Below are 23,134 nucleotides of genomic sequence, written 5' to 3'. Positions count from 1 at the left end.
GCTCACACTGACCGTCTCCCAATCTGTCAACTTCATGTCCTAAACCAGGATTCAGCTCACTCCCTAAATGGCTTCCCACAACTCAGACTTCATTTCACGGCTCTCATGTAACGGCTAAGAAACCTGTGAAGTCTCTCCGAAGTGTGTGCGTCATTAGACTCTGACTGCAGCCGATCATCAAAGACTTGGATAGAAATGCAGAAATTCCTTCATCTTTGTCATAAACTTCTGATAAATAGCTCAGTGCGCTCACAAAATATGCTTTGATCCAAACTAGGTTTGTGTCCATATTTGTCACTGTGGATCCCAGATGATTGGACCTTCAGTAGCTTAGCAGCCCATTTCTCAAACTCAGCTTCTCCAGGCCTTCTGAAGATTGTTTATTTTAGCTTGAATCAGACCTCATCCCGTCCAGAGAAGGGCAGAGGACACTGTAACTATTAGAGACCTTATTACAGGAGAGATTCATTTATAGTAATCCTATAAAGTGGAAAATAGGTAGAAGAGTTTTTAGGATACTGATTTAAGCATCCGTCGGGCTGTGCTAGCTTAAAAGCAGTCGGGATATGCTGCTCAAAAAACAGATTTGGTCGGCTGCTTTATTAGCCACATAAAAAAATTGACATTTTCTTTTATTTCACATCAGTAGCCTACTAAGCATTTGGGATTCTTCGAACAAATAGCCTACTACTACTTAGAGCGCCACAGAAAAATTGTGTACTGCAAGCTAACATAACTCAAAAACTTGCAAATATTAGCCAACATTATTAATACATTTTAGGGCTGGTCAATTTGAAGATAATTTAGACTAAACAAATAATAAAGTAGTATCATCTTTAAAACCCTGTATATGGAGGCTGTAGTCCAAGCAGCAGGTCCGGGTTCGAATCCAACCTGTGGCTCCTTTCCTGCATGTCGTTAGCCACGCTCTATCTCGACCTGATGTACAACTCTATCCACTCTATCCTATCTCTACAATAAAGGCCAAAATAAGCCAACATATTAGTCTTAAAGCAATGTCGGGGTCTCTCCAACAAACATTAGCTTAGCTTGTTCCAAGGAACGCTACTCTGCTCCTTTTAAGGTTGTGATTTCAGTTTCGTGAGTCCGACTGTGTGTGATTTTCTTCAGCTGTTCAAGAATGATTTTACACAACGGTTAGTAAAGATCAAGTCATTTGATTGGACGAGGCATAAGCCTAGAGTGTTGATATGATTTTAGTGCAGCATCACTGTAGGCCTATCACTTGTTTTATCATAAATTAAGACAAATTAAATGTAGTCTGTGGAAATAAAGTACTATGTGCAGTACAATGTTTGGGTTGCTTGGCAACAGCTTGAGTAAAGTTGTGTTCTACTTTTTAATACAATGGACTCGTGTTTACAACCCGATGACAGCAGTGCTGATTTTCAGTACAACACCACGTTTGAGGATTTTTTTTTTTTTTTTTTGGCCAAAAAGAGAGGAAACATATGTCAAGGTGGAAAAGCGAAAAAATACAAAACAATCCTTATGAAGCATCACATTAACATCAGGGCTTCATGATGTTACTGTAAACACTTTCCATATGCTTTCACCGTCTCCTCGTCCGTGTCCTTCTTTTCTCATCTCCGCCTGTCCTTCCCCATCTATTTGATTTCCTTTCTTCCTTCGTCTTCTCATCCCTCCTGCCTGTATGTTGTTTTATTAAGGAATGCTGCACACTGAGGGGAGCATTTGATCTTACTGCTGCTTTGACCTTAAGATTGAGGGAGGAGGAATTAGAAGAGGAGGAGGAGGAGGACAAGGGAGGGGGTTTAAGGCTGCATGTGTCCCCAATTACACCACTGAGATGGCAGAGTAATTCACTACGACTGGTGGACGGGAAAGAGACGCCTAATCAAGGCCAGAGTACCCCAAACTGCTGCCAATTCTAACACATACACTGACACTGCAGATGAAAATGACACACACATACACAGACACACACAGTGTGGCTAATGCCAAGAGCCATCACACAGCTCACCGCATTTAAAAGCTAATATAGCACACATTATATGTTGCCCCACCCTCTCTCTTTAACTTTGCTGCTCGGCAGTCTCGTAAAAATCTCCACTAAATTAAATACATGTCTCAGCGATTAAATGAAAACCAGCTAATGCAGCAATTATTAGACTGCTTTGTTAAATTAGGGAATACATACTACTTCTGTTTCTGTACAGCAAGATGCTAGTTCTTAATGCAAGATCCGGAGGAATATATTCAGCAAATGAATCCAAAGAGAAAGCTCATTTAACGCCGGCCTGTTTACTTTTGCTAGAAAGCAAAGAAGAAATTAAATATATTGAAGGCCAAAATAGGAGATTTAAAAGACAAAGATCACAATGATGAACAGAGAACTTAAATTAGAATAGAGATAAAGCAATCTCCAAACAGGACATTGATTTTGCCACTGTATGGCTAATTAGTGGAAAAGAAAACTTCACCTGACTTTGTTGATTGCTGCGTTGAAAACATGTCAAATAAATTATGTCAAAAGAGGAAAAAAAAAAAAGGGTGCCAGATGGCCTAGTATTATGTCACAGGTCCTATGTACAGAGGCTGTAGCAGCAAACCTTGGCCTTTTGCGGCATGTCATCCTCACTCTCGTCTCCAAATGTTTCTTCAACTTTACTCTCAAATAAAGGAAAAATTGGCCTCAAAAAGTAGTCGTAAAAATAACTGTAGGTCACATTTAATACCACTGTATTGCCACATAATGACATTTCTTGGTAGCTTTATGTATCTGGAAAAATAGAGATGTGTGGCATACCCAAGACCAGGAGAGAAACTGGCATTTGTCTGGAAAAAAAAAAAAAAAAGAATAAAAAGAAAGGTCTTAAAACCAAGTTAAAGAGTCTCTTTTTCAAAGTTCTGGCAGCATGTTGAGAAGTCAGGAGCAGAAATAACATATGAAGGTGTGCAGCAGGGCCTGGGCTCCTCCACTCAGAGAGATCCTACAGATTCAATCTCTGCAACCTGGCAGATTTTTCTGCAGGAAATGAGGTAATACAATAGAGATCTTTGTGCCTGTAATACTCGGTTTTACGCCTTTTTTTTTTTTCTTCTTCTCCGTGCCGCCATCTGCCTATCCTCCTTTCCATCGTCTGGGGTGGAGGTGGATCAGGGTGTGTTTGAGAGAGAGCAGGGTTTAAAGGAGGTGAAGTGAGACTGTGTTTGGAAAAGCGGACTGGGATCCTTTACAAGGTGTGCTTAGTCAGCTCCTGCAGCCGTCATCTGGTGAAATAAGATGGAAATGTGAGAAGAGCTGTGATCATCTTTGTCTTTCGCTGAGATTTATTCATTTATTTATCCCCTCAGATCCCCTCTTTGAAGTTCTCAGTGCTAAAAAAAAGGAGTTTTTAACATCAGGAGAACTTTTATGCTTAGTAGAAAGTGTGTAGACAAATTGAGTTAAGGCAGGAGGCTCCATCAGCAACTATTTTGAGCTTTGCATGTGAAGCCTGGTGGATTTAAAATAAAAAAAAAGACAAATTAGGAGAATTCAATGTAGCAAGACAAACTTTAACTTCACTTAAAGGCAGGATTGCTAATTTTCTCCTCATGCACTTTTTCAGATTTTGATTAAAAAAGGGTCTTCTCAGTCCTGACAGAAATGTATAATTCATATGATCTGAAAAAGAAACAAAGAAAATCTGTCATCTGTTGCAGCTTTACGCCTGTAAAAACTTCGACCAATGTCAGAATCAGAATCGTTTTTTATTGCCGAGTCGTTTTACACAAGGAGTTTATTGGTGCAAAATGAATTAACCAATTAAATAAAGCACAAAAAGCAAAAACTTGAATGATAAAATATGAGAACCAATTCCAATATGTACAATACAATTTAAAAATGTAAAAATTCAATAGATTTTTAACTTTGAGTTTGTCTTTGGACTGAGGTATAATGCTACTTTCAAAATCGTGCTAGTTTTCAGAAATGACCTTTAAGCAAGAAAAACGTCAGTGTTTGTCCAACATCTTCAAAGCTTATTCCATGATCTACTTTAAAATAAAGACAATTTGTGTGTGTTAATTTTTTAAATCTTTTTCCACTTTTTCTCTCCTCCCTCATATTGGCTCACCTGATGTCTCCTTCGTTGCTCTGTTTTCCATCGTTCCTCTCCTCTGTAGCTTTTCAGGACTCCAGACACACACTTTAAACATCTTCCAGTTTGTTTCCATCCGGCAAGTTTCCCACAACGTCAACTTTACTTTTTATCATCTCTACAGTATTTTCATCTCTTACATCTGCTCGACATTTTCCCCCCTCTCCTTTTCTCTTTTCTTCTTCTTTTTTTTGTTTCACTGAAGAAGATTCAAAGCAGGTGTCTTTCTCATCCTCCTGACATTAACAGATGTCTTGAAGGACAATCCACCTTAAAAAGAAGCTCAACATCCATAAAGTAGTGTAGTGTATATGCATAAAAAGACAGAAGACTGGAATAGATGTAAAATGTCTTTGGACAAAGACGGCCTGTTATTTATTTTTTAAACTTTATTAACCCCCGAACGGGAAATTCTGGTTCACAGAGACATTAGAGACATGTTTCTCACACACACAGGTCTGAATCTCACACACACACAAGCAGGACCTGTGGACGTGCATTAATGGAGAGATGGTAGAGAAGCGCCGGGGTTTGGTGCCTTGCTCAAGGGCACCTCTGCGGTGCTTGAGAAGTGTTCTGTCACCTCTCCAGATACGGGACTTGAAGTGGTGACCCTCTGGTTCCCAACAGACTGAACTACTGCCGCCCCTTAAAGAAGCCTTTTGAGCACCTGAATCCCTGAAACGATCCCTCACTAATATTCAAGTGTAACTCAGTGAAACTTGATTAATGTAGCACTTTTAAAACACTCAGTATTACAAGCTGGGCGAAGTGAAGATCACGAAACACATAAACAAAAGGCTCGTTGGTAGAGGTGAGCTTTAAGAGAGGACTTGAAACTGGCCAAAGATTGAGCAGATTTGATGGATCGTGGGATGAAAAGATGACGTGAGGGGACGAGTGGTGGAATATGTTAGGAGGAAGTGAGACATGTAGCTGGAGGGGAGGTCATGCAGTGCTTTGTACATGAGGAACAGGATCTTAGAGTTCATTCAGAATTTTATTAGAAGCCGATGAAGAAAGGCAAAGAACGAGGCAGACGTGGGGACGGCTGGTTTGTAACAAAACAAGAAATTGTAGATTTATGAATGAAGGATTTTTTTTGTGTGTTAATCAGAGTCAGAAATATGTCATTGGTACCTTGATCGAGTTTGTAGGCTCACAGCTGCTAAGAATACAGCTTATATATAGAAACATGTGACAGAAATAGTAAGACCTCACCGTTGTTTGAATTGTAGATTTTAGAAGTGAGACCTTCTTTTTCTTGTAAGAGTGATCAAATCAACGTTTCTGGCTCAATGTAGTATTTTACAAAGTTGATCCTGAAAGACTGAATGTTAATTCTTGGGTGAAATCCATCTAGTTGTCAAATGCAATCATTGCATATTTTGAATTATAAAGGACTATAACTGTCAGCGAGTTTTGAAATCTCTGGGTTTTTTTTGTGGTGGTGGATGTGGAAAACGCTCCAGACAGATTTCTCTGCCTCCTAAGTGTTTTGGACGTTGGCTGTGTGGGTTTGTCCCACTTCTCCTTCCTTCCATTCTTATCGCTTCTTTTTCACTCTTTTTTTTTTTTTTTTCCGTCTGTCTTCCTCATTAGCTGTCTACAGTTCATCTCTTAACAAGTTCAGGAACGCTGCTGCTTGTTTTCCTAACCTGAGATGAGGAGAAGTTCCTACAGAGCATCAGAGTGATTGACAAGGAAGCGTGCGGGGAAAGTCTCAGCGGTTCTCTGTTGGCAGCCCTGGCTCGGTCTGCAACACGGAGCGGGAAGAACCGAAGAATAAGAATAACACAGGACGTTTTTACTGGAATGAAAAGTTCTTGTGCTTCCAGAGTTTCTCTCTCTTGGTCTCGTGTCTCCGTGTCCACTTCTTGCTCTGTGCTTCTCTTCATGTCAACATCTTCCCCCCCCTCACCCAGTCTAACCTTCGCTGTGGCCTGGAGTCACATATTTGTGTGACCGGGGTCTGTCACCCGACAGCGTCAGTCATTTAGAGCTGACTAAGACTAAGACGTTGATGGAGACAGGATTTCTCACGCCCAGTTTCCCAGAGGCGTTCTGCAATCATTTGGAAAGTATCTGTGCCGTTCTTTATCTATAACTTTAAAAATGACAGATGGAGCACAGAGAGTATCAGAAAACACATCCAAGCAAGCAGATCTGTACAGAGCAGTGTTTGTCACACACAGCACAGAACACATTAGAAGCCCCTGAAGTTAATGTGAGGTTTTGATCAGTCTGGGGTGATGAAGTTTACATCCAATGACCTGTGAGCAACTGCTGTGATCATTGCACATGACATGACGCTCTTCTCTGCTATCCAGTATGTTCTTGACTCCACTTTTGCTGTGCTGTGAATACATCCAATCACACGCAGCACTGATCATTGCAGTGTCAGACCTCAGGTCTCCCAGGGTCAGTGCATGTTTGAAAATGCAAGTCAGGAAGATTTCAGGAGGCAGCCTGACATTTCCTCAATCAATTCACCCATTACCATGCACGTTTGATAAAAGGCTCTTCTTATCCTGTTGGAAACATTGAACATCCCATGTCATCCACTTTTTGTCTTTGTCTTGTGATGTCACAAACCCATTTTTAAGGAGGTGGGGCTGGGGACCGAGTGTTTCGTTGCTCCTGCTAACGGCGAGGTAGGAGAAGCCGAGTTTCCGTGGACTTTGAACAGATGTGTGTAAACATGCACACGACACCTGAAAACACACAGAGCAGATAAAACCAGAAAAAAGAAGAACGTGGGACCTTTTAATGTGCATTTAAACTTGATGAAAGACGAACAAGCAGAATTCTAGACGACGACACTGTTGTCTTCAAAATGACACCATCACAGTGCTTGACGTGTAATTTAGGTCAGAATCTACCTTGAGATGTCCCGCTCTGTCTTTCCTTCATTTATCTTTCCTTATCACTCCCATTGTTTTAAAACTGACCAGTCAACACTTTGAAGTCTCTACACATCCCACAGACAAACGGAGAGGAAATACCAGTAGACCTAAAGAATGGTTCCACCGCGGTCACATGATGTCTTAATCCGAGTCACGTTTAAAATCCAGCAGCATTATCTTGGCGTTCCCAGATTCCATCTGCCGGGGGCCTCTCCTTTTCAATTTGTCATCCTTGAGGAATCTGGGAATGTCGACAGTGAGCTTAGGAGTGTGTGCGAGTCCCTGACTGCACCTGAGCACATACACATACACACACAGGCAATATGGCATGTGTCCTATTCGCAGTATTCACACTGTTGGCACACTCGATACACTATTTTCAGAAAGTCACGTCCGAAAGGCCAAGGGAGATGACTATATTCATGACCCACGCACAGACAGCCTGACTGACTTTAACTTAGAGCTCCTAAATCTGAAATTCTGCTCCCGACTCGCGATCCAAACAAGACGTAACGTTTAACGTGTGCCATGTTCACTTCGTCTCACGCTCGGCGTTTGCAGAGAAAGCTGAAGTAGCATGCTCTGCGGCTCAGTGACACACTGACACGCAGGTGTGATGACTCCATTCACATTCCACAGAGATGAACAGACAGACGGCTACCTCCGCAGATTACGTCAAGGTCTCAGGGCTCAGACTATCTGCTTGGAAGAGATCAGGTTTTCCAGAAAGCTGAGTGCTTGCACACACACGCGCACACACACACACACACACACACACACACACACACACACACACACACACACACACACACACACACACACACACACACACACACACACACACACACACACACACACACACTAGGACTGGACCTGTCAGGTGAAAACAGATGAGCTGCACAGTAGGTGGTAACATGCTTGTGCACATTCCTCACTGGTGTGCTTACACCGCTGGTAACGCGAGCCAAGGGGAGCCTCACCCCAAAGCTGGCTAACCTGGTCTTACACATCACAGTGGATTCTGTGCAGAGACTTACAGGGACGGCAGGGTTCTACTTAAGAGGTCAAACGTAAAGACATGTGTGCGCTCACTAAATATAACCAACTATATTCATCCGACTGCGGATGAGGATGCATTGTGATATCCTGTCGAAGCATTGACAGGATTTTTTTTTAAATCAAATGAAATCCTGAGACCTGTGAAGATGCACAGTCATATCATACGATTTGAAAGTCTGGAAAACAGTAACAACCCACAAGATAAAACCAGCTTTGAGCCTCCTACCCTGAGAGTGACGTTAGAAGAGAACACCTGACACATCAACATGATAATGTTATAATGAACTGACATATTAGGGCAGATTTTATATTTTATTCACTTCCTAAAGGCTTACCCTCGCCCTCGATTATCCTCGCGACTGTGTTTAATGATTGAAAACTTCCGCATGTGTTACACAATGAGCTTAAGGTTCACACAATATTTTTTATATATTTGTTTTGATGCCAAGCTGTAATTCAAAATGCCACACGGCACTTCAAAGTAGGTTGCATCAAATTTCCACCATGCTCAGCTTGATCTAACATGTGAGAACAAATATTGTGTTGTAATTTGAGTTCTTTCCTTCTCTTGTTGTCTATTGTTCTGATCCAAAAAAAAGGGCCTTGTTCTGAGGCAGCCTCCTGTCATCCACCCTGCTCACGTCTCTCTCTCTCTCTCCCTCTCGCTCACCCCACTCTGTGCACTTATAAGGTTACAGAGCAGAACTTTCTGAGACGCTGACGGACTGTGTGAGTGTTTGTCAGTGAATCCTGTGTTCTTTGGTCCATGATGTCCTCCTCAGGTGAACACTTAGTCCCTGAACTGGGCCTGCTTTTATTCCCCCTTTATGCTCCGGTTGAGCCTGAGAACAGACACACACACACACACACACACACACACACACACACACACACACACACACACACACACACACACACACACACACAGGCAGGCAGTTGCACTGCTGATTCAGGTTCACATACATGAAGCGGTACATACTCGGCTTTCCCCATTAATCATGCAGCACACGATAATGCTTATTGTATGTTACATGACATTACTGTATGGAGTGAATGAATTTGGCCTTAACGTCTGATTACTAACCTCATTCACGTTGTAAACATCGAGGTGGTGAAGTGGTGAGTCAAATTGGCAGAAAAGTCATTTTATTTCTTTTTTTCTACTGAATTGTTGACATTGGGTTCGAGCGATTGGATCATTGTATCACACGAGTCACGACGACGACACGTTGCCGTCTCAATGTTTTGTCCTGTTTCAGGATTTCCTTCTTAGTTTTAATTGTCTTAATAAAAGCTTATGAAGCATTTCTGGCGCCTGCTCTTTGTTGCAGCAGTGTTGTTGTGTTGCCAGAGCTCAGAAGGTTTTTTGGCCGGGACAGAGTAATTACTTTTAAAAACCGTCTAATTAACATCCAAATGGTAATAAACTGGGATTCCTGCGACGAGAAATCTTTTCAATTATTTCCAGTCTTATCCACTCCTGTAGCTGGACACCAGTCCCTTGTCTCTGTGATGTCCATGTATGTCCAGTGTAACACTTATTTACATGCGTGTCAGTGACAGTGAATAAACTCTTCAGCCAACTCAAACCTGGACTCTGGGACCGAAGCCCACTTCTTAAAAAGCTATTTTAACGAGCGCCTTTCCTCTGACTTTATGAGGACGTTTGACTTTTCTTCCTCTCTTCGTGTTTATTCTTCACTCTCACATTTTCCAAATCCTCTTCCCTCCATTTTTTCTTCCACTTTTCAACTTTTCTATTTCTTTTCGTCACCCGCTCAACCTTCACCATTCTTTTTCCTTTTCTCTCAACATTTTGTCAGATCTCGATCTTTTCACCAACCGACTACAGTTTTCCGTTTTTTTTTTTTCTGAATCTTGAGCGTAATTCAGCTAATAATCAATTCAGGGTCCTTAGGCCCAATGTTGTGCTAAGTTTGGTTGTGGATTAAGGCCACGGTAGGATATCAACTACCGTTCTTATTATCTTTAAGTTCTTGGTCAGCTAAAACAGAGAATTGCTTTTATGCATTCAGTACTTTTTTTGTTGGTCAAACTGAAGAAATTAGAAATTGTACACACCATTTAAATAAATAAAGATTTTGGTTGTTGGAAAAATCGTTTCCTCCCGTCTCAATGCCAGACAATCTGTCAAGGTTGAACTTTGAAAGGTCTGGCAATGAATGGATGGAAAGAGAGAGCTGTTGAAGAATAAATGGAGAGGGAAGTGATCTTCATTCCTGAATTTTCCTCTTAAAAACAGATCTGTCTTTCACCTCTGTCAGCCAGAAATCTTACATAGTCGTATTGATAAAATGGTTGGTTGCCTCTTTTTCCAGATAACCCCGGAGTTAGGTCAGTTTTCCAGCTAATCGGGAAGCAAGAGGACCTTGGGAGAGGCCCTAATAACTGAGTGGGAGAGCTCATACATCATCCTCACTCACCACACCAACCAGCCTGGCTCCAGCACAGCCTAGACCATAAAACAGCACATTACTTTCTACGCATAACCGCTCAAATTGAACATTTCTGATTTGGCAAAGCTTTTCCTTAAAGTGTTCCGCTTTTCCACTTTCTGTTGTCTTTTTACGTCGGGCCTCTCTCTTATTCCCGGTTTCAAGTTCTGCTCTAATTCCCATACGCTGCTGTCTGTCATAGTTAAATCACACCAAATTCTCCGAGCTTTATAGGGGTTAAGCGTGTGTCCCTGTGTGATTTTTATCATCAGAAGCCAAACACAGCTGGGCGAGGATCAGAGGCTGCTCTCTTTTCTCACCGTCTGTGTGGAAACTTGATGTCTGGACTTCTCAAAGGCGACTTCATGTTTCACAGTTACTGTGTGTGTTGCCACAAAGACACCAACTGACTTGCACTTGGTTGAAAATGAGCGATGTCAGAAACATGTCAGCGCTGTGAAATATGTAATACCACCCTTGATGCAAATGTGCTCCTGAAATTAAGTTTGTCAAACATCGTTATTTTTGATTCATGTTCAAGGCCATGTCCAAATAATGTTTGAGTTTTCACAAGTAGCTGACCTGCTGTGGGAAGACGACAAGGTTGTGGTCGTTTCCTACTTCTACTGTACACCAAGGGACGTGACTGTAAAATAAGGATTTAAAACAGTTGAGATACAAACTCAAATGGTATCATAGCGACATTATTATAATTATTATAATGTAATTTATTATAGTAAATGAATTTTTTAATATAATTGTCATGATGAGTCCCTTTTGAAAAATACCAAAAGAAAGGACATTTGACCTGACGTTTTGATAAACTTACCTCACTGCATTAGGATCTGTGCATACAGTAAATATAAAAGCATATATAAGAAACTATTCATGGAACAACTTGTTGCATGAACTTCTATCTAAATAGTTAAGATTTGGTAAAGCACATAAACTTAAAGAGGCTTAAAGAGACCAATGATGGCTCATGATTGGGGAAAAAATGCGACAGCCTGTGGTTGTATTCAATTAATTTTTAATGATTGACACCATCAGAACAATATCTCTACTGTGTGCATGCTTAGTGAGCGTCCAGATCATGATTAAATCAGGGTAAGAACCTTTGATTGACCCTGACACAGGCGATGTAAAGACGTCTATTTTAAGGCTCTTTCTAACAAATGGGCGTAACACAATTGCTTCCCTCTGTTCCTGGGAAACTTTAGCAAGCTAATCTCCAAATTACTCAGCAGTTCATCCCAGATATTCCACATGATTGTCTCTGTTAAAGAGAGCTAACAGATGTGACCTAAATAGAGGCGAAACAAAGTGGAAGAGTGGGATAGAAATGCCTTGCAATAAAAGCTAAAGCTATCACAAATTTGCCACCAAATGAACCAAAAGAACTTTCCACACATCAGTGTTTCTATTCTGTGAATGGTTTAAAGCAGCACTGTGACTTGCAACTTTTTATTCTCATTCATGTACATGAAAAGTAGTCCAATTTCCAACAGATGGGTTGCAGAAAGACGCAGTTCAAAGACGCATATTTGTGCTCATGCAAGCTGTGATGAGCTTCCTTATAACTGGACAAATGATTAGCAGTTTATCGTCACAATGATCGATAGAAGACTGATTTAAAGACTGTCATTTAAAGCTTTATGAAATCACAAGAGCCCCCATTTCATCCTGCAATACCTCACCTGGTGCTTTCACACTTGGGACCTGTGTTAGGATCCGAGTACATGTGACCCAAAGCTGTAGAGCTGGTAACAGCATCATAATTCATGTGTACTCAACCATGCTAAAACAAGGAAGAGGACTGCTGTGTGATGACTCCCGTCGCTTTAAAAACACCCTGTTGCGTTCTTGCAGCATATTCCTGTTTTGTCCTCTGAGCTGCACGCTAGATGTTGAAGAAGGACGAGTGTCGTTGGACGTAATTCAGCTAATAATCAATTCAGGGTCCTTAGGCCCCATGTTGTGCAGAAATAACAAAAAAAACTCCACTGTTAGCAAGATGGATTCGGTCCGTGAGTGGTTGCCATTATTGCTGCTTCTGCTTTTTGGTAGATTTTGCAAAACAACTTTGTGCATTATGCTGACACCTGCTGTGTCGGACTTCCAACATACGCAAGTGTCACGGGGGACGGGTGGATTACTAATGTGAACGCAGACCAGCGTGGGAGGGGGCAACAATCGTCCTCAGGCAAAGTACAAAACAATCATCTGTAATGGGAAAACACCCAAAGGATACTGAAATTGCTTCTCAAAATTCTGCAGCTGCAACTACTCTGGATCATTATGCTGAACTTCCTTATTGTACACCTCTCCTTGTTTCCCTCCTCAACCCCCTCCCCCTGTATTCTCATGTCCCGCCCGTCTATTAAAGCCTCACCTGGCTGCACTCAGATAGCTCTGTGTTAGTGAAGCTAGCGAGCTGCAACTTCCCCCTCTCCTCTGTCCTTTGTGAACCGAAAGAGCTCTGTGTTTCTTCAAGCTCATCCACCCAGAACGCTGAGAGAATTCAGACTCACCTTGGGGCCAAAACATGCTGCACAAAAGGTCATTTTTGGCTCCTGTAACACATCTCAGAAGACCCCGAGTCCACTGCATTTGAGCCCTCCGCTGTTGCTGCACATTTTTAAACAATCTTGACCACAACTCATAAAAGTTCGAGCCTGTTCTTTTGAGCTTCCAGACTCCGTCGCTAACAGGTGCAGAGGCCCAAAGCTGGGCTCATTAACACAGCTCATTTCACAAGCACCAGCACAAAGTCATTACCGCCCTGACACAGCATGTGTGAAACAACACATTAACACCCAATTAGTGTGACCTGGTGTGAGGCGCCTGGTCCTGTTTGACTGCACACTTTCTCCCACACTGTCTCCCTGCACGCAACACAAATGTTTTCTTGCCGTTAATTCATGTTCGGCTTTATTTCCCTCCTGGCTTTGAGCTTGGTTTGCAGATAAACCTGTGTGTGTTGGTGCCGGGTTGTATCCGTGTGACTTTGCATGCTTTTGTAAATGTAAGATTTGTGCCTGAAGTTGGCAGGCGGCCATCAAGTCACTCATCATGTTAAACTATCCCAGCCTGCACTGATACTCAGGCACATATTGCATCAGCGTGTAAAGCAGAGCTGCGTTGTTAGCGTGGGATAGTGTTCGTCAGTTGTCCGCCTTCCAGAGAATCAGCAGAGACAAAACTGTTTCAGTTTCCATCCTTGTCGTTCCTGCATGTTGAAGTCCAGCACAGGCCTTTTCATTTGTCAGGAATCAACTTATGACCCGCGGCGGCGCACACTGAAGCCCATTTTTCTGCCTCTTCTCTCCTGTAATGAAAAGCAGAGGGCTGCTCTGTCGTCGGCTGCTAATAATGCAGCATTAGGCCCAAATGCCTCGCTGATAGGCTTCCTGTTGTACATTCAAACTTTGATATAGTCTTGCTTATGTACAATGCCCACAACTGTGTCGTGGATTTAAGTTGGAAAACTCTTAAAGCAATGATTTTTGTATTTATATCCTCTTTATATTTTTCCTCTCTGCAGCATTGTTTCCATCTTGGGCATCGAGTTGCCACAGATGACCTGAGTTTTTTTTAGATAATAAGCGACCACAAAGTGTATGCGGGTTCCATGGTTGAGTACTAGATAGAGATATTTGCCTGTTTCTATAATGATGCAAATGTGGAAGTGACATGAACCTGCATTCTCTCTAAAGGCCAGCAGGCGGAGAGTCTTTTTTGTATAAAATCAGAAGAAGAAGTGACTTTGTTTCTCAGTTTATTCATAATTCATCTTCATCGACAATTTCCTTGTAATTTACAATCTTAATCCCATGAGGCAAGTCTGCCTCATTAGAGTTACTTTTTTATATTCTTCTTCTGTTGTTTTTTTTAGCTGTGTGCACTTTAAGGGTGAAGCCAAATCATTTTGTTGTACAATTGTATGATGACAATAAAGGCATGACGTTTAGTTGTAAAGAATGGCTCCATTTAGAGGAAATGGGACAGTAAAGCAAAGTTCGCTTTCAGCATTCACAGTCCAGCCGGTCAAACACAAGGCTTCTTAAAAGGGGCGTTTGTGTGGCGTCTTGTTGGCTGGATCCACTTTTTTTTTTTTTTTTTTTTGGCAGACTCTATACGCTCTTTCCTGGATTTATTTCTTTGTTATTTAATTCTTGTAGCTTGTTTCATAGTATCGATGAGGTCGGAGAAGCCACTGTCTTAAATCCTCACTGTTTGTTTATTCCATGATGTTGAGTTGGAGTAAGAAAATAAAAAAGACCAACCGATGAAACCAAAATGATACGTCTGGACTCAATGTCAGAGCGGAGCATTTCGAAAATCCTTCCTTGACAGCTTCTCATGTTTGTGAACTGTTTTCAGCAGAGTGCGCACTTCATGGCTTCATTTACAGTGAATAGTGTTCTGTTGCATACCCCGTGTTTCAGGCTGTATTTATGAAGGGACCACATTATTTCCTGATCTTTCACGTTAACCCTTACTGCAATTTTTTACGAGCGATAAAGCGTAAAAAGGCGATGAAAAGTGTGACGTCTAAAAAAAAAAATCCACAACATGTTGACAGTCTTCTTCATTTCCTCCGTTTACAGGATCTGACTTTCCCCAAGACCCCAGTGTGATAGCTACTACTTCATGGAACAGCTCTAATGATGGTAACCACACACACACACCACACACACACACACACACACCACACACACATACAGAGAGCAAACATACATCAGATTCACCTCATCCTTAACGAACCTCTCTACAGCTGTATTGACATCTGCTTTAAGTAATATATGTTCACACATGGTGTGTTTAAGTGCTATCCCACATGTGATGTCTGAAATGACATTCAATCCTCTGTAAAGAGCTCAACCCAGACAACACCCATTGTCCCTGCTTCAGCGGCTATTGAGGAAAATTGATGGAAGGAATTACACATTGATCCGCTCAACATGTGGGGATACAACCACAGGTGCACTGCTTTTCTCTTAATTTCCACTGACCTACTTTGAGTTCTCTGAAAAACAGAAAGGCCTGTCAGCGCTGTCAGTGAATCTTCTAAACCTTGTGTTTGCGATCACTTGAGAGGCGGCAGGTTTATTTCATCAATGTTTTTTATGTTTTTATGCAGATGATTTCAGTGGAGAAGGTTAAAATTGTATTTAATAAATACATCTGTGACTCCTCTGTTAATGCAGTGACCAAAACTGATCCATAATCACTCGTCTTCCATCAATCCAAACGGGTTACAAGTTGTGACAAACGGCACAGATCACATTTTTACCCGCATATTTCTGCCTTTTTTCCCTCATCGGTTGGTAGATCAGGCCTCTATTTTTCATAGCACATGTCATAATTAGAATGTATTGTCATTTCACCTAAATGCAACAGGCTGAGATCAAGTAAGACAAGCTAGTGACAGCCTTGGGGCGTCGATAGCCTAGCGGTTATTTTTTTGTATAGTCCATGTACAGAGCGGCCGTGGCTTCTTTTGGCTGCATGTCGGCCTAAACTCTCTCTCTCCATCATTTCCTGTCCAGTCCTTATGATCTCCTTTGATATCACATGATGTATACATGGTCTAAATACTCTGAAAACATGACTGCTGTAAGATGAAATATGGAGATGAAAATACCCAAAAGGTTTGTTGTCTCTTCCTCGTGGAATCGGTCAGACTCTTCCTTGATAAGTAAAGATCCTTGCCAATTGAAAAGTTGTATTTTTCTGTATCAGCATGTCCTTACTGTGAAACCACTCTACTCCTTCCACAGCTCCAGCAACAACAGACTTGGATCTTTGACATGTCTGTGTATTTTATTAACACCGTTTCCCAGAGTTATCAGTCATATCTCTCTCTCTCACACGCACACACACACACACACACACACACACACACACTTTCCTGAATTCCTCGCTTTCCTTTCCTTTCCCTCGAGCTCGGAAAAGCCGCCCTCGGCCTAATCCCCCACGAAGATCCCTAGCTTTGGAATACACTCAGCATGGGACTTCATTGAACTTGACCTTTAGTTCTGCTCTCTCTCTTTTTCAGTTTTTAGCTCATCTCTTACAAAGTCTAAGCTCCCACAACACCCGGCAGAAAAACAGACTTTGTTTAACCCGCATGTGAGATGGAGGACAGTCGTCGCTTCTGGACACAATTGAGCATTTTAATCAAGAAATCTGCTGGAGAAAAAGAAAACAGAGTAAAAAGGAAGAGGTAGCTCCAAACACATCACAGAAGCAGTTGAACTCTTCCTCAACAACCTGACACATAAACCTACAAGTGCTGCAAGTGTGTGTCAGTTTGAGCTCAGCTCCCGTGACTAACATCTGTTTCTTATCTGATGGATGGAGGGTGATTGCAGCACTTGTTTTGTCTGCAGGCGGGGGATGGTTTTGATTGACCGGGCAGACAGCATTCAGGTAGCGTGGCTCTATCAGTGTGCATCAATGGCAGGAAGTTATCGCGCTAAAAGAGACTCATTATTCGGCTGGAATCAGGGGTGATGATAGTGTACTGAGCTTCTTTCACCTGGTGGGACTTTCTGTTTCTGTCTTCCATTTCATGTTTCTTGCTTCCTCTTCTCCCTCTCCTCTCCTCTCGCTCTGCTGCTCTGCTGGAGAGGGACCCAACTTTAATGAAATTCACCTTCGGGGTAGCTGGCAATGCTACAGTCCCAGCTTCTCAGTGTGTCCTCAGAGTGTGTTTAGTTAGCTGTGCAGCCGCTCAGGTTTCTCAGCCTGTTTTCTCACAGGGAGCATCCTGCACAGCGAGCAGAGCTCTCCTCCTGCGTGTGTTTTTCAACGTTGACTTAAAGTCACATATAGAAGTCAAATGAAAAGGTATTGTGTTACTGAATCACGTTCAGTTTGTGTGTGTTGTGGTCGTGTGGGAGTGTGCGTGTTTACGTTACTGTGTCTGGTTGTGAATGTTTGATTGTACAAAAAAAACCCACTGCGAGCAAATTCAGACTGATGACAGGGCGCCGTTTAGCCGCCCGCCACATTATAGGGACAGTCCTTGTGATGGTTTAAGTTTCACTGTCCTCTGGGTGCCAAATACCGCAACATTCACCACGAGACGCTCCCAAACAGAGCGGCTTTTGTGACACACAAACGTTGGCAGGACATCTTTCTCCTTGTCACCTTCTCTTCTCATCATCTCCTTTCTTCTTCTCCCCGCCGACTTCTCGTCTTTCCTTCTTCCACTTTATCGTCAGTTATTGTAGCGGCTAATGATGTGCGCAGCGACGAGCCCCAAAAACGTCTCCTTCCCGTCAACTCGACTAATGAAATAGTGATAAAGTGACTTCTGACAAACAACACTTCAGCCAGAGGGTGTGCTCTCTTGCGATGTAAAAAGCAGCTTCGGTTTTTTTCATGACGCAGTCGGGCGATGACGTGTAACTTCCACACATCACTCATAGCAGTCTATAAGCGCTGATTCCCAGCAGACCCTTCACTCCATCTGTTGCAATTCATCAAATTGAAGTATTTTTTTTTTCCAACTCCCACTCGTAGTCCTCTTAGTTCGTGGACATGGGCTCACACACCTGCACAACCTGGTAACGTTTGAGCGAGACGCCATGTCCCTCCTCTGGACCCGTTGAGTCTCTATCTGCACTCCGCTCCATTCGACCGTCCTCTTCAATCAAAAATAAACTGTTTTTTGTCTCTTTTCAAGCTGCAGACCCAAACAGCTGAGTCCAACACTGAAGTAGTGCTACAATGACGTTATTCTGTGACTTTTTTCAGCATGGCGTTCATTTACTGCAACGTGTTTTTCCTCCATTTTTCATCATTTAGATGCATTTCGTGGTGCAAACGCCCCCTGTCTTGCATAGCTGCATAGTCTAACTTCCACATCAGTACTTACGCTATTCTCTCCTTGAAGAGGCAACGCTGACCGACATCTACTGTGGCTGATCAACCAATAAATCCATCACTATATGTGTAACTCCAAGTCTCAGGAAGCTTTACAAAAGAACAGATGGGATCGTATGCAGGCAGGATTTCTCCTTGGTGTTCCTGACGTTCCTGTTGTCCACACTTCAGAGCAGGAACGAGGACGGCGGTGGCTGTGAGTCTGATGGGCTCATAGGAGTACTGCACACAACTTGACTTCAAACATAAGACACTATCTCTTTAAACGTTTTGCTCTCCGGCTATTCAGCAGTAAGTCAGTGTGTCCTCTGTGTTTGTGCTTTAACAAGCCTTTCACTTGATGATTTAGGTGATTTAACATAATCTGATCTGTAATGATTTGTGACAGAAATGATTCATCATATCATGTGTGTGTTTTTTTGTGGCTGAGGCTGAATGAAAGGAAATGTTGACCGTTGCAGTTTCTGCATCTTATTCGATTCTTTCCACAACTTGTCTACTCTTCTGTGATGATTTATTTCCCCGTTCAATCTGTTTTATTGTATTACCTTTTTTAATGACTTTAAATGTCACAAGACAAACATGAGCTTCCTGAAAAGACTCTTCTGTTTCAAGCGTGGCGCCACTTTTTTATAGCACTGTTCTCGTCTTCTGACTACTCAAAATGCTCTTGAGATGGAAAGTGACTAATCTCATTTACACACATTCACACACACCTGGTAACCTGGGGTTAAGTGTCTCGCCCAAGGACGCCTCGGACATGTACCTGCAGGAGCTGGGGTTTGAACCCCTGACCTTCCTGTTTAAGCTATGACCTACTCCACCAACTGAGCCCTAATATACACTATGTGTCTATTATAAGTCAGAGGGAAGTCAGGAATTGTGCCGAGGACTCACACTATTTGATCTCTCTTTAGTTTTTATGTTAACACTCTTTTCTTGTTCTGGATGTTTCCTGGTACAATCATGAATAAACGCAGACCTTCCTCAGAGCCTCTTTAAGTCCGCCTCCTGCTCGAAGATAAGCTTTCTGGCTACACCAGCTTACACTTTGAAATGAAAAGATTCTCCCCCTACACACACCTGTGCAGGATATGTTTATGTCAGCGGAAGGAGTGGAGGAGTAAGAACACATTGGAGTAGCAGAGACCAAAGCGTATGTAGGGAGATGATGATGGTGGTGGGAGCGTCCTCATATTGTCACACTCTTGTTAGTATCACACGGCTGCGTTAAGCCCGGGGTTGTGCGGAGTTTAATGTTGACGTGTATTGCGTAGTGGAAGCTTGGAGTCAAGCCAAGCTAACGCTGCCTCCTTTTACTCATCTCATGACAAAATATCTGTTATCAGCAGGAGTGTGACCTGCTCATAAATCAGACTATCACAGATGCTACGACTCACATTCTGCCCCACAGAGGCAGAGATGTAATATTATAGTTGAAACTATTTAACCGCTTTTTTTTTTTTCTAGCCTGCAACGAAATAAACAGCCTCAGTCATTGAATAATACCGCCAGGAATTTCGAGGAAGTTTGGCAGAGAGTCAAAGCACTTTTAACTAAACCTGCCATAAACGGTTCAGCTAGCTAAGATGCTATAATCCTGACCAATAATCCTTATTTTTTAATCGCAACAGTCAGATTTATGAGATACATTTATATATATATATATATATATATATACATATATATATATATATAGTAGAATAACTCTGAGTAGAATAACTGCCTGACAGACGTAATTCAGGGCAGACAACCTTATACTGTAATGATCACATACATTACAATACAGTTTACAGGAGTGTGTGTTGTTCCTGTCACCAGAGCTCTTAGATACAAGTGTTATGAGAGTTTAAAGATCGTTCTACACAAATAACTTTGAATAGAGAGGGAATGTAAGTTAATAATGAGACCAGACAGGAGGGAGCGAGGCGGAGAGCAGCTTTAGAGACAGGACAGGAGAGGGTAGTGAGGGTAATAACCCCATACTCACACATAAATGTGACTTGGTCTTATGTGGGGAAGCCCTCTCCCATGTTCTGGCATGGCATAGTAAATATTGTGACGTGTGGGTGTCCTTGCGTATATGTGAGTGTTTGCCTCTATTTTTAGACCTTAGCCTCTCTATTCACTCACATCTCAGTCTGTCTGAGATTCCCCCTGTATGTGTGTTTTTTCTTTCTTTCTTTGTTTTGGCTGCTTCTTGAAACCGAGAGCATTTCTGCATACCTAAGATCTGTTTTTGGGGGTTGAGGGAACTTTCCAGAGGGTTTTTTTTTTTCTTGACTTTAACACCGATGTTTTTCCAGCACATTAAGCTCTTAGGTGGCCCTCCGGATTGTTTCCTCCTTGACCACCATGTGGAAAAATGTGGTCCTGGAGATAAACAGCATACATGTTTCTCTTTGCGGGATCTGATTTGCTCAAATTCACTTCCTAACAATGTTTTTTTTCTTTTTCTTTTCTATCACTTTCACCCACAACAAAGGTGATATTGCCTAACAAGCGGATACACAAGCCGGGGGAAACCTTCTGGCTCCTGCGGCCATGATGAACAGTCAAATAAGGTGTCACCACAGTGGCAGCCGCAAAATAACTTGTTGAACCGGGCTTTGAATATGTGAGCCTGAAAAAATTTAGTTGTTTGACTGCCATTCTTTTCATTCAGAAGCATGTTTTTCTCTTTAAATTTGCCTCTGCTGGAGCACAGTACGTGTTCTTTGATTTAGGTCTTGGCCTTGTGTAATAAAAACTCTTTTCTCTCTCAATCATTTTGACATTTCCTCTCACTTTGAGGTCTTTTTTTTTAATACACTTTTCTCCCGATTTGCCTAACTCCTTTTTCTTGTCATCTTTCCCTTTTAATTCACTGAAGATTCTTTGCCTTCCAGGGTTCTTCATCCATCTGGAAGCTCCCATGAACAACATCACCACCTCTCTGGGCCACACAGCTGAGCTTCTCTGCCGTGTGTCCGGCAATCCACTTCCCACCGTGCGCTGGCTGAAAAATGATGCTCCGGTGGTGCAGGAGCCTAGACGGGTGTCGTACAGGTCCATGCCTTACGGATCACGACTCCGCATACGCAACCTGGACACCACTGACACAGGATACTTCCAGTGCGTGGCCACCAACAGCCAGGGAACTGTGTCTACAACAGGGGTGCTGTTTGTCAAATTCGGTAAGAAGAGTTTCATTAAAGTGTCTCAAAGACGTACTGGCATGCACATGTTGAAATGAAAAGAGCTTGGTGAGAAGTGTTTTATGGATTTGCTATTACAAACAATCACATTTCTTACTATTCATCATTTCCTGCAAGAGATCTGGCTCCTTTTAGCAACACTCTTCTCAGCTGATTCTTGCTTGTGTATCTGGCAGCTTCTGCAGAGGAAAATCTGGGAGCAATATTGTTTATCCCCTTGTCTTCTTTTCCAGATCCACTCCCTACACCTCTGCCAGGAAGACCAATGTGAGTTTCTCCTCCTCTTTTTCCTTTTCTTTGTTTCTGTCAGTGTACTTATAAGTAATGCAACACTGCAGCGTGACATTTCTTGATTATTGTTGCTTTACAATTGCACATCAATTTGAGAGTTAGACAGAGCTCTAGCATGCTCACACGTTGAGGAGTTTGCGTGTGTTTCAGGTCAAGATTTTGCGAATAAATTAAGCAAACAAAATGTTCAACGACTGTTGATCGTTTGTGCTCGTGTCCAGGATAAGGGCACGTTTCATAAAAGAGAAAATAAATGCTAGTTAAGACATTTATTTTTTTGATTGCATTGTTAGCTTCGACAAAGCTTTTTAATTAGTACATGAGTGCAGGATGAGTCGTCAGACATGTGAAACCTTTTACAGGAAGAGAAAACACAGTTATTTTGATGTAAAGATATTCAGATGTTGCTTTGTTGAAAAACATTTGGCGGGAAATATGAAATCTTTCCGCTAACTTGATGTTGTTAGTTACGAACACTGGAATAAGAAATGTTGTTGCTAGCTAACATTAGCCTATATATTTAGCTAATATTATGTTAAGCTAGCTACCATTTCGGTTGGTTAGCTCACTTAAAGATTAGCTATAGGAATTCATAGCTTTCCTGCAATATGTTGTCCCACTATCAAACAGTTTTGGCCCTCAATAGTTACATGCTAATGTTAGCTTTTGTTTGACAGCAGCTAATTAATTCTCAATTTTGTTGTTTTAAATATGAGCTGCCTCTCTGACCTTTTACTTTCCAAATCATTTACAATGCACAAGAAATTGAGAAGTGTTGAAATTATATTCATTTTCAGATTCTCTTAGTTCATTTGATTTTTCCAAATGCAGCAACAATGTGGCGTGACATGAAAGTTTTAGGTTCCCACCCTCAGCATGACATCTGTGGACAGTTGTGGCTCAGTTGGTCGTCTCTGAAACAGAGGGTTGAGGGTTTGATCCCCAGCTCCTGCAGCCATATGTCCTCTGGCAAGACACATAATGCCAAGTTGCTCCCGCTGCTTCGTTGACAGCGTATAGATGTGAATAAATGGGATGAGTTACTTCTAATAGTATCACTGACCCACATCTGTATTTGTGTTTTCTTTTGCATATAAAACCTCTTATAGTCTTCCAATTAGCTGCTAGCTGTCTGAATATGAAGCATAAGTAGCAGCAATCTTGACCAGCAGCAGGCCTGATCTCTGAACTTGGACATGAAA

At 42.0% G+C, this 23,134-nt stretch overlaps 2 protein-coding genes across 2 annotated transcripts in view; both read left to right on the top strand.

The window, feature by feature from the left end:
- Positions 1-23,134, top strand: part of ror1 (receptor tyrosine kinase-like orphan receptor 1) — a 127,140-nt gene that overhangs the window by 74,182 nt on the left and 29,824 nt on the right. Inside the window, exons 2-4 of the mRNA XM_079351431.1 lie at positions 15,159-15,221; positions 21,333-21,620; positions 21,875-21,908. Coding sequence (XP_079207557.1) covers positions 15,159-15,221; positions 21,333-21,620; positions 21,875-21,908 — 385 coding nt within the window. The remainder of the gene's footprint in view (positions 1-15,158; positions 15,222-21,332; positions 21,621-21,874; positions 21,909-23,134) is intronic.
- alg6 (ALG6 alpha-1,3-glucosyltransferase) overlaps positions 1-23,134 on the top strand; it is a 175,569-nt gene that overhangs the window by 142,468 nt on the left and 9,967 nt on the right. The gene's annotated exons all lie outside the window — the stretch shown is intronic.

Source organism: Symphodus melops, assembly GCF_947650265.1.
Source record: "Symphodus melops genome assembly, chromosome: 8".
Lineage (NCBI taxonomy): Eukaryota > Metazoa > Chordata > Actinopteri > Labriformes > Labridae > Symphodus > Symphodus melops.
Note: the sequence above shows the minus strand (reverse complement) of the source record. Positions and strands in the feature narration are given on the sequence as shown.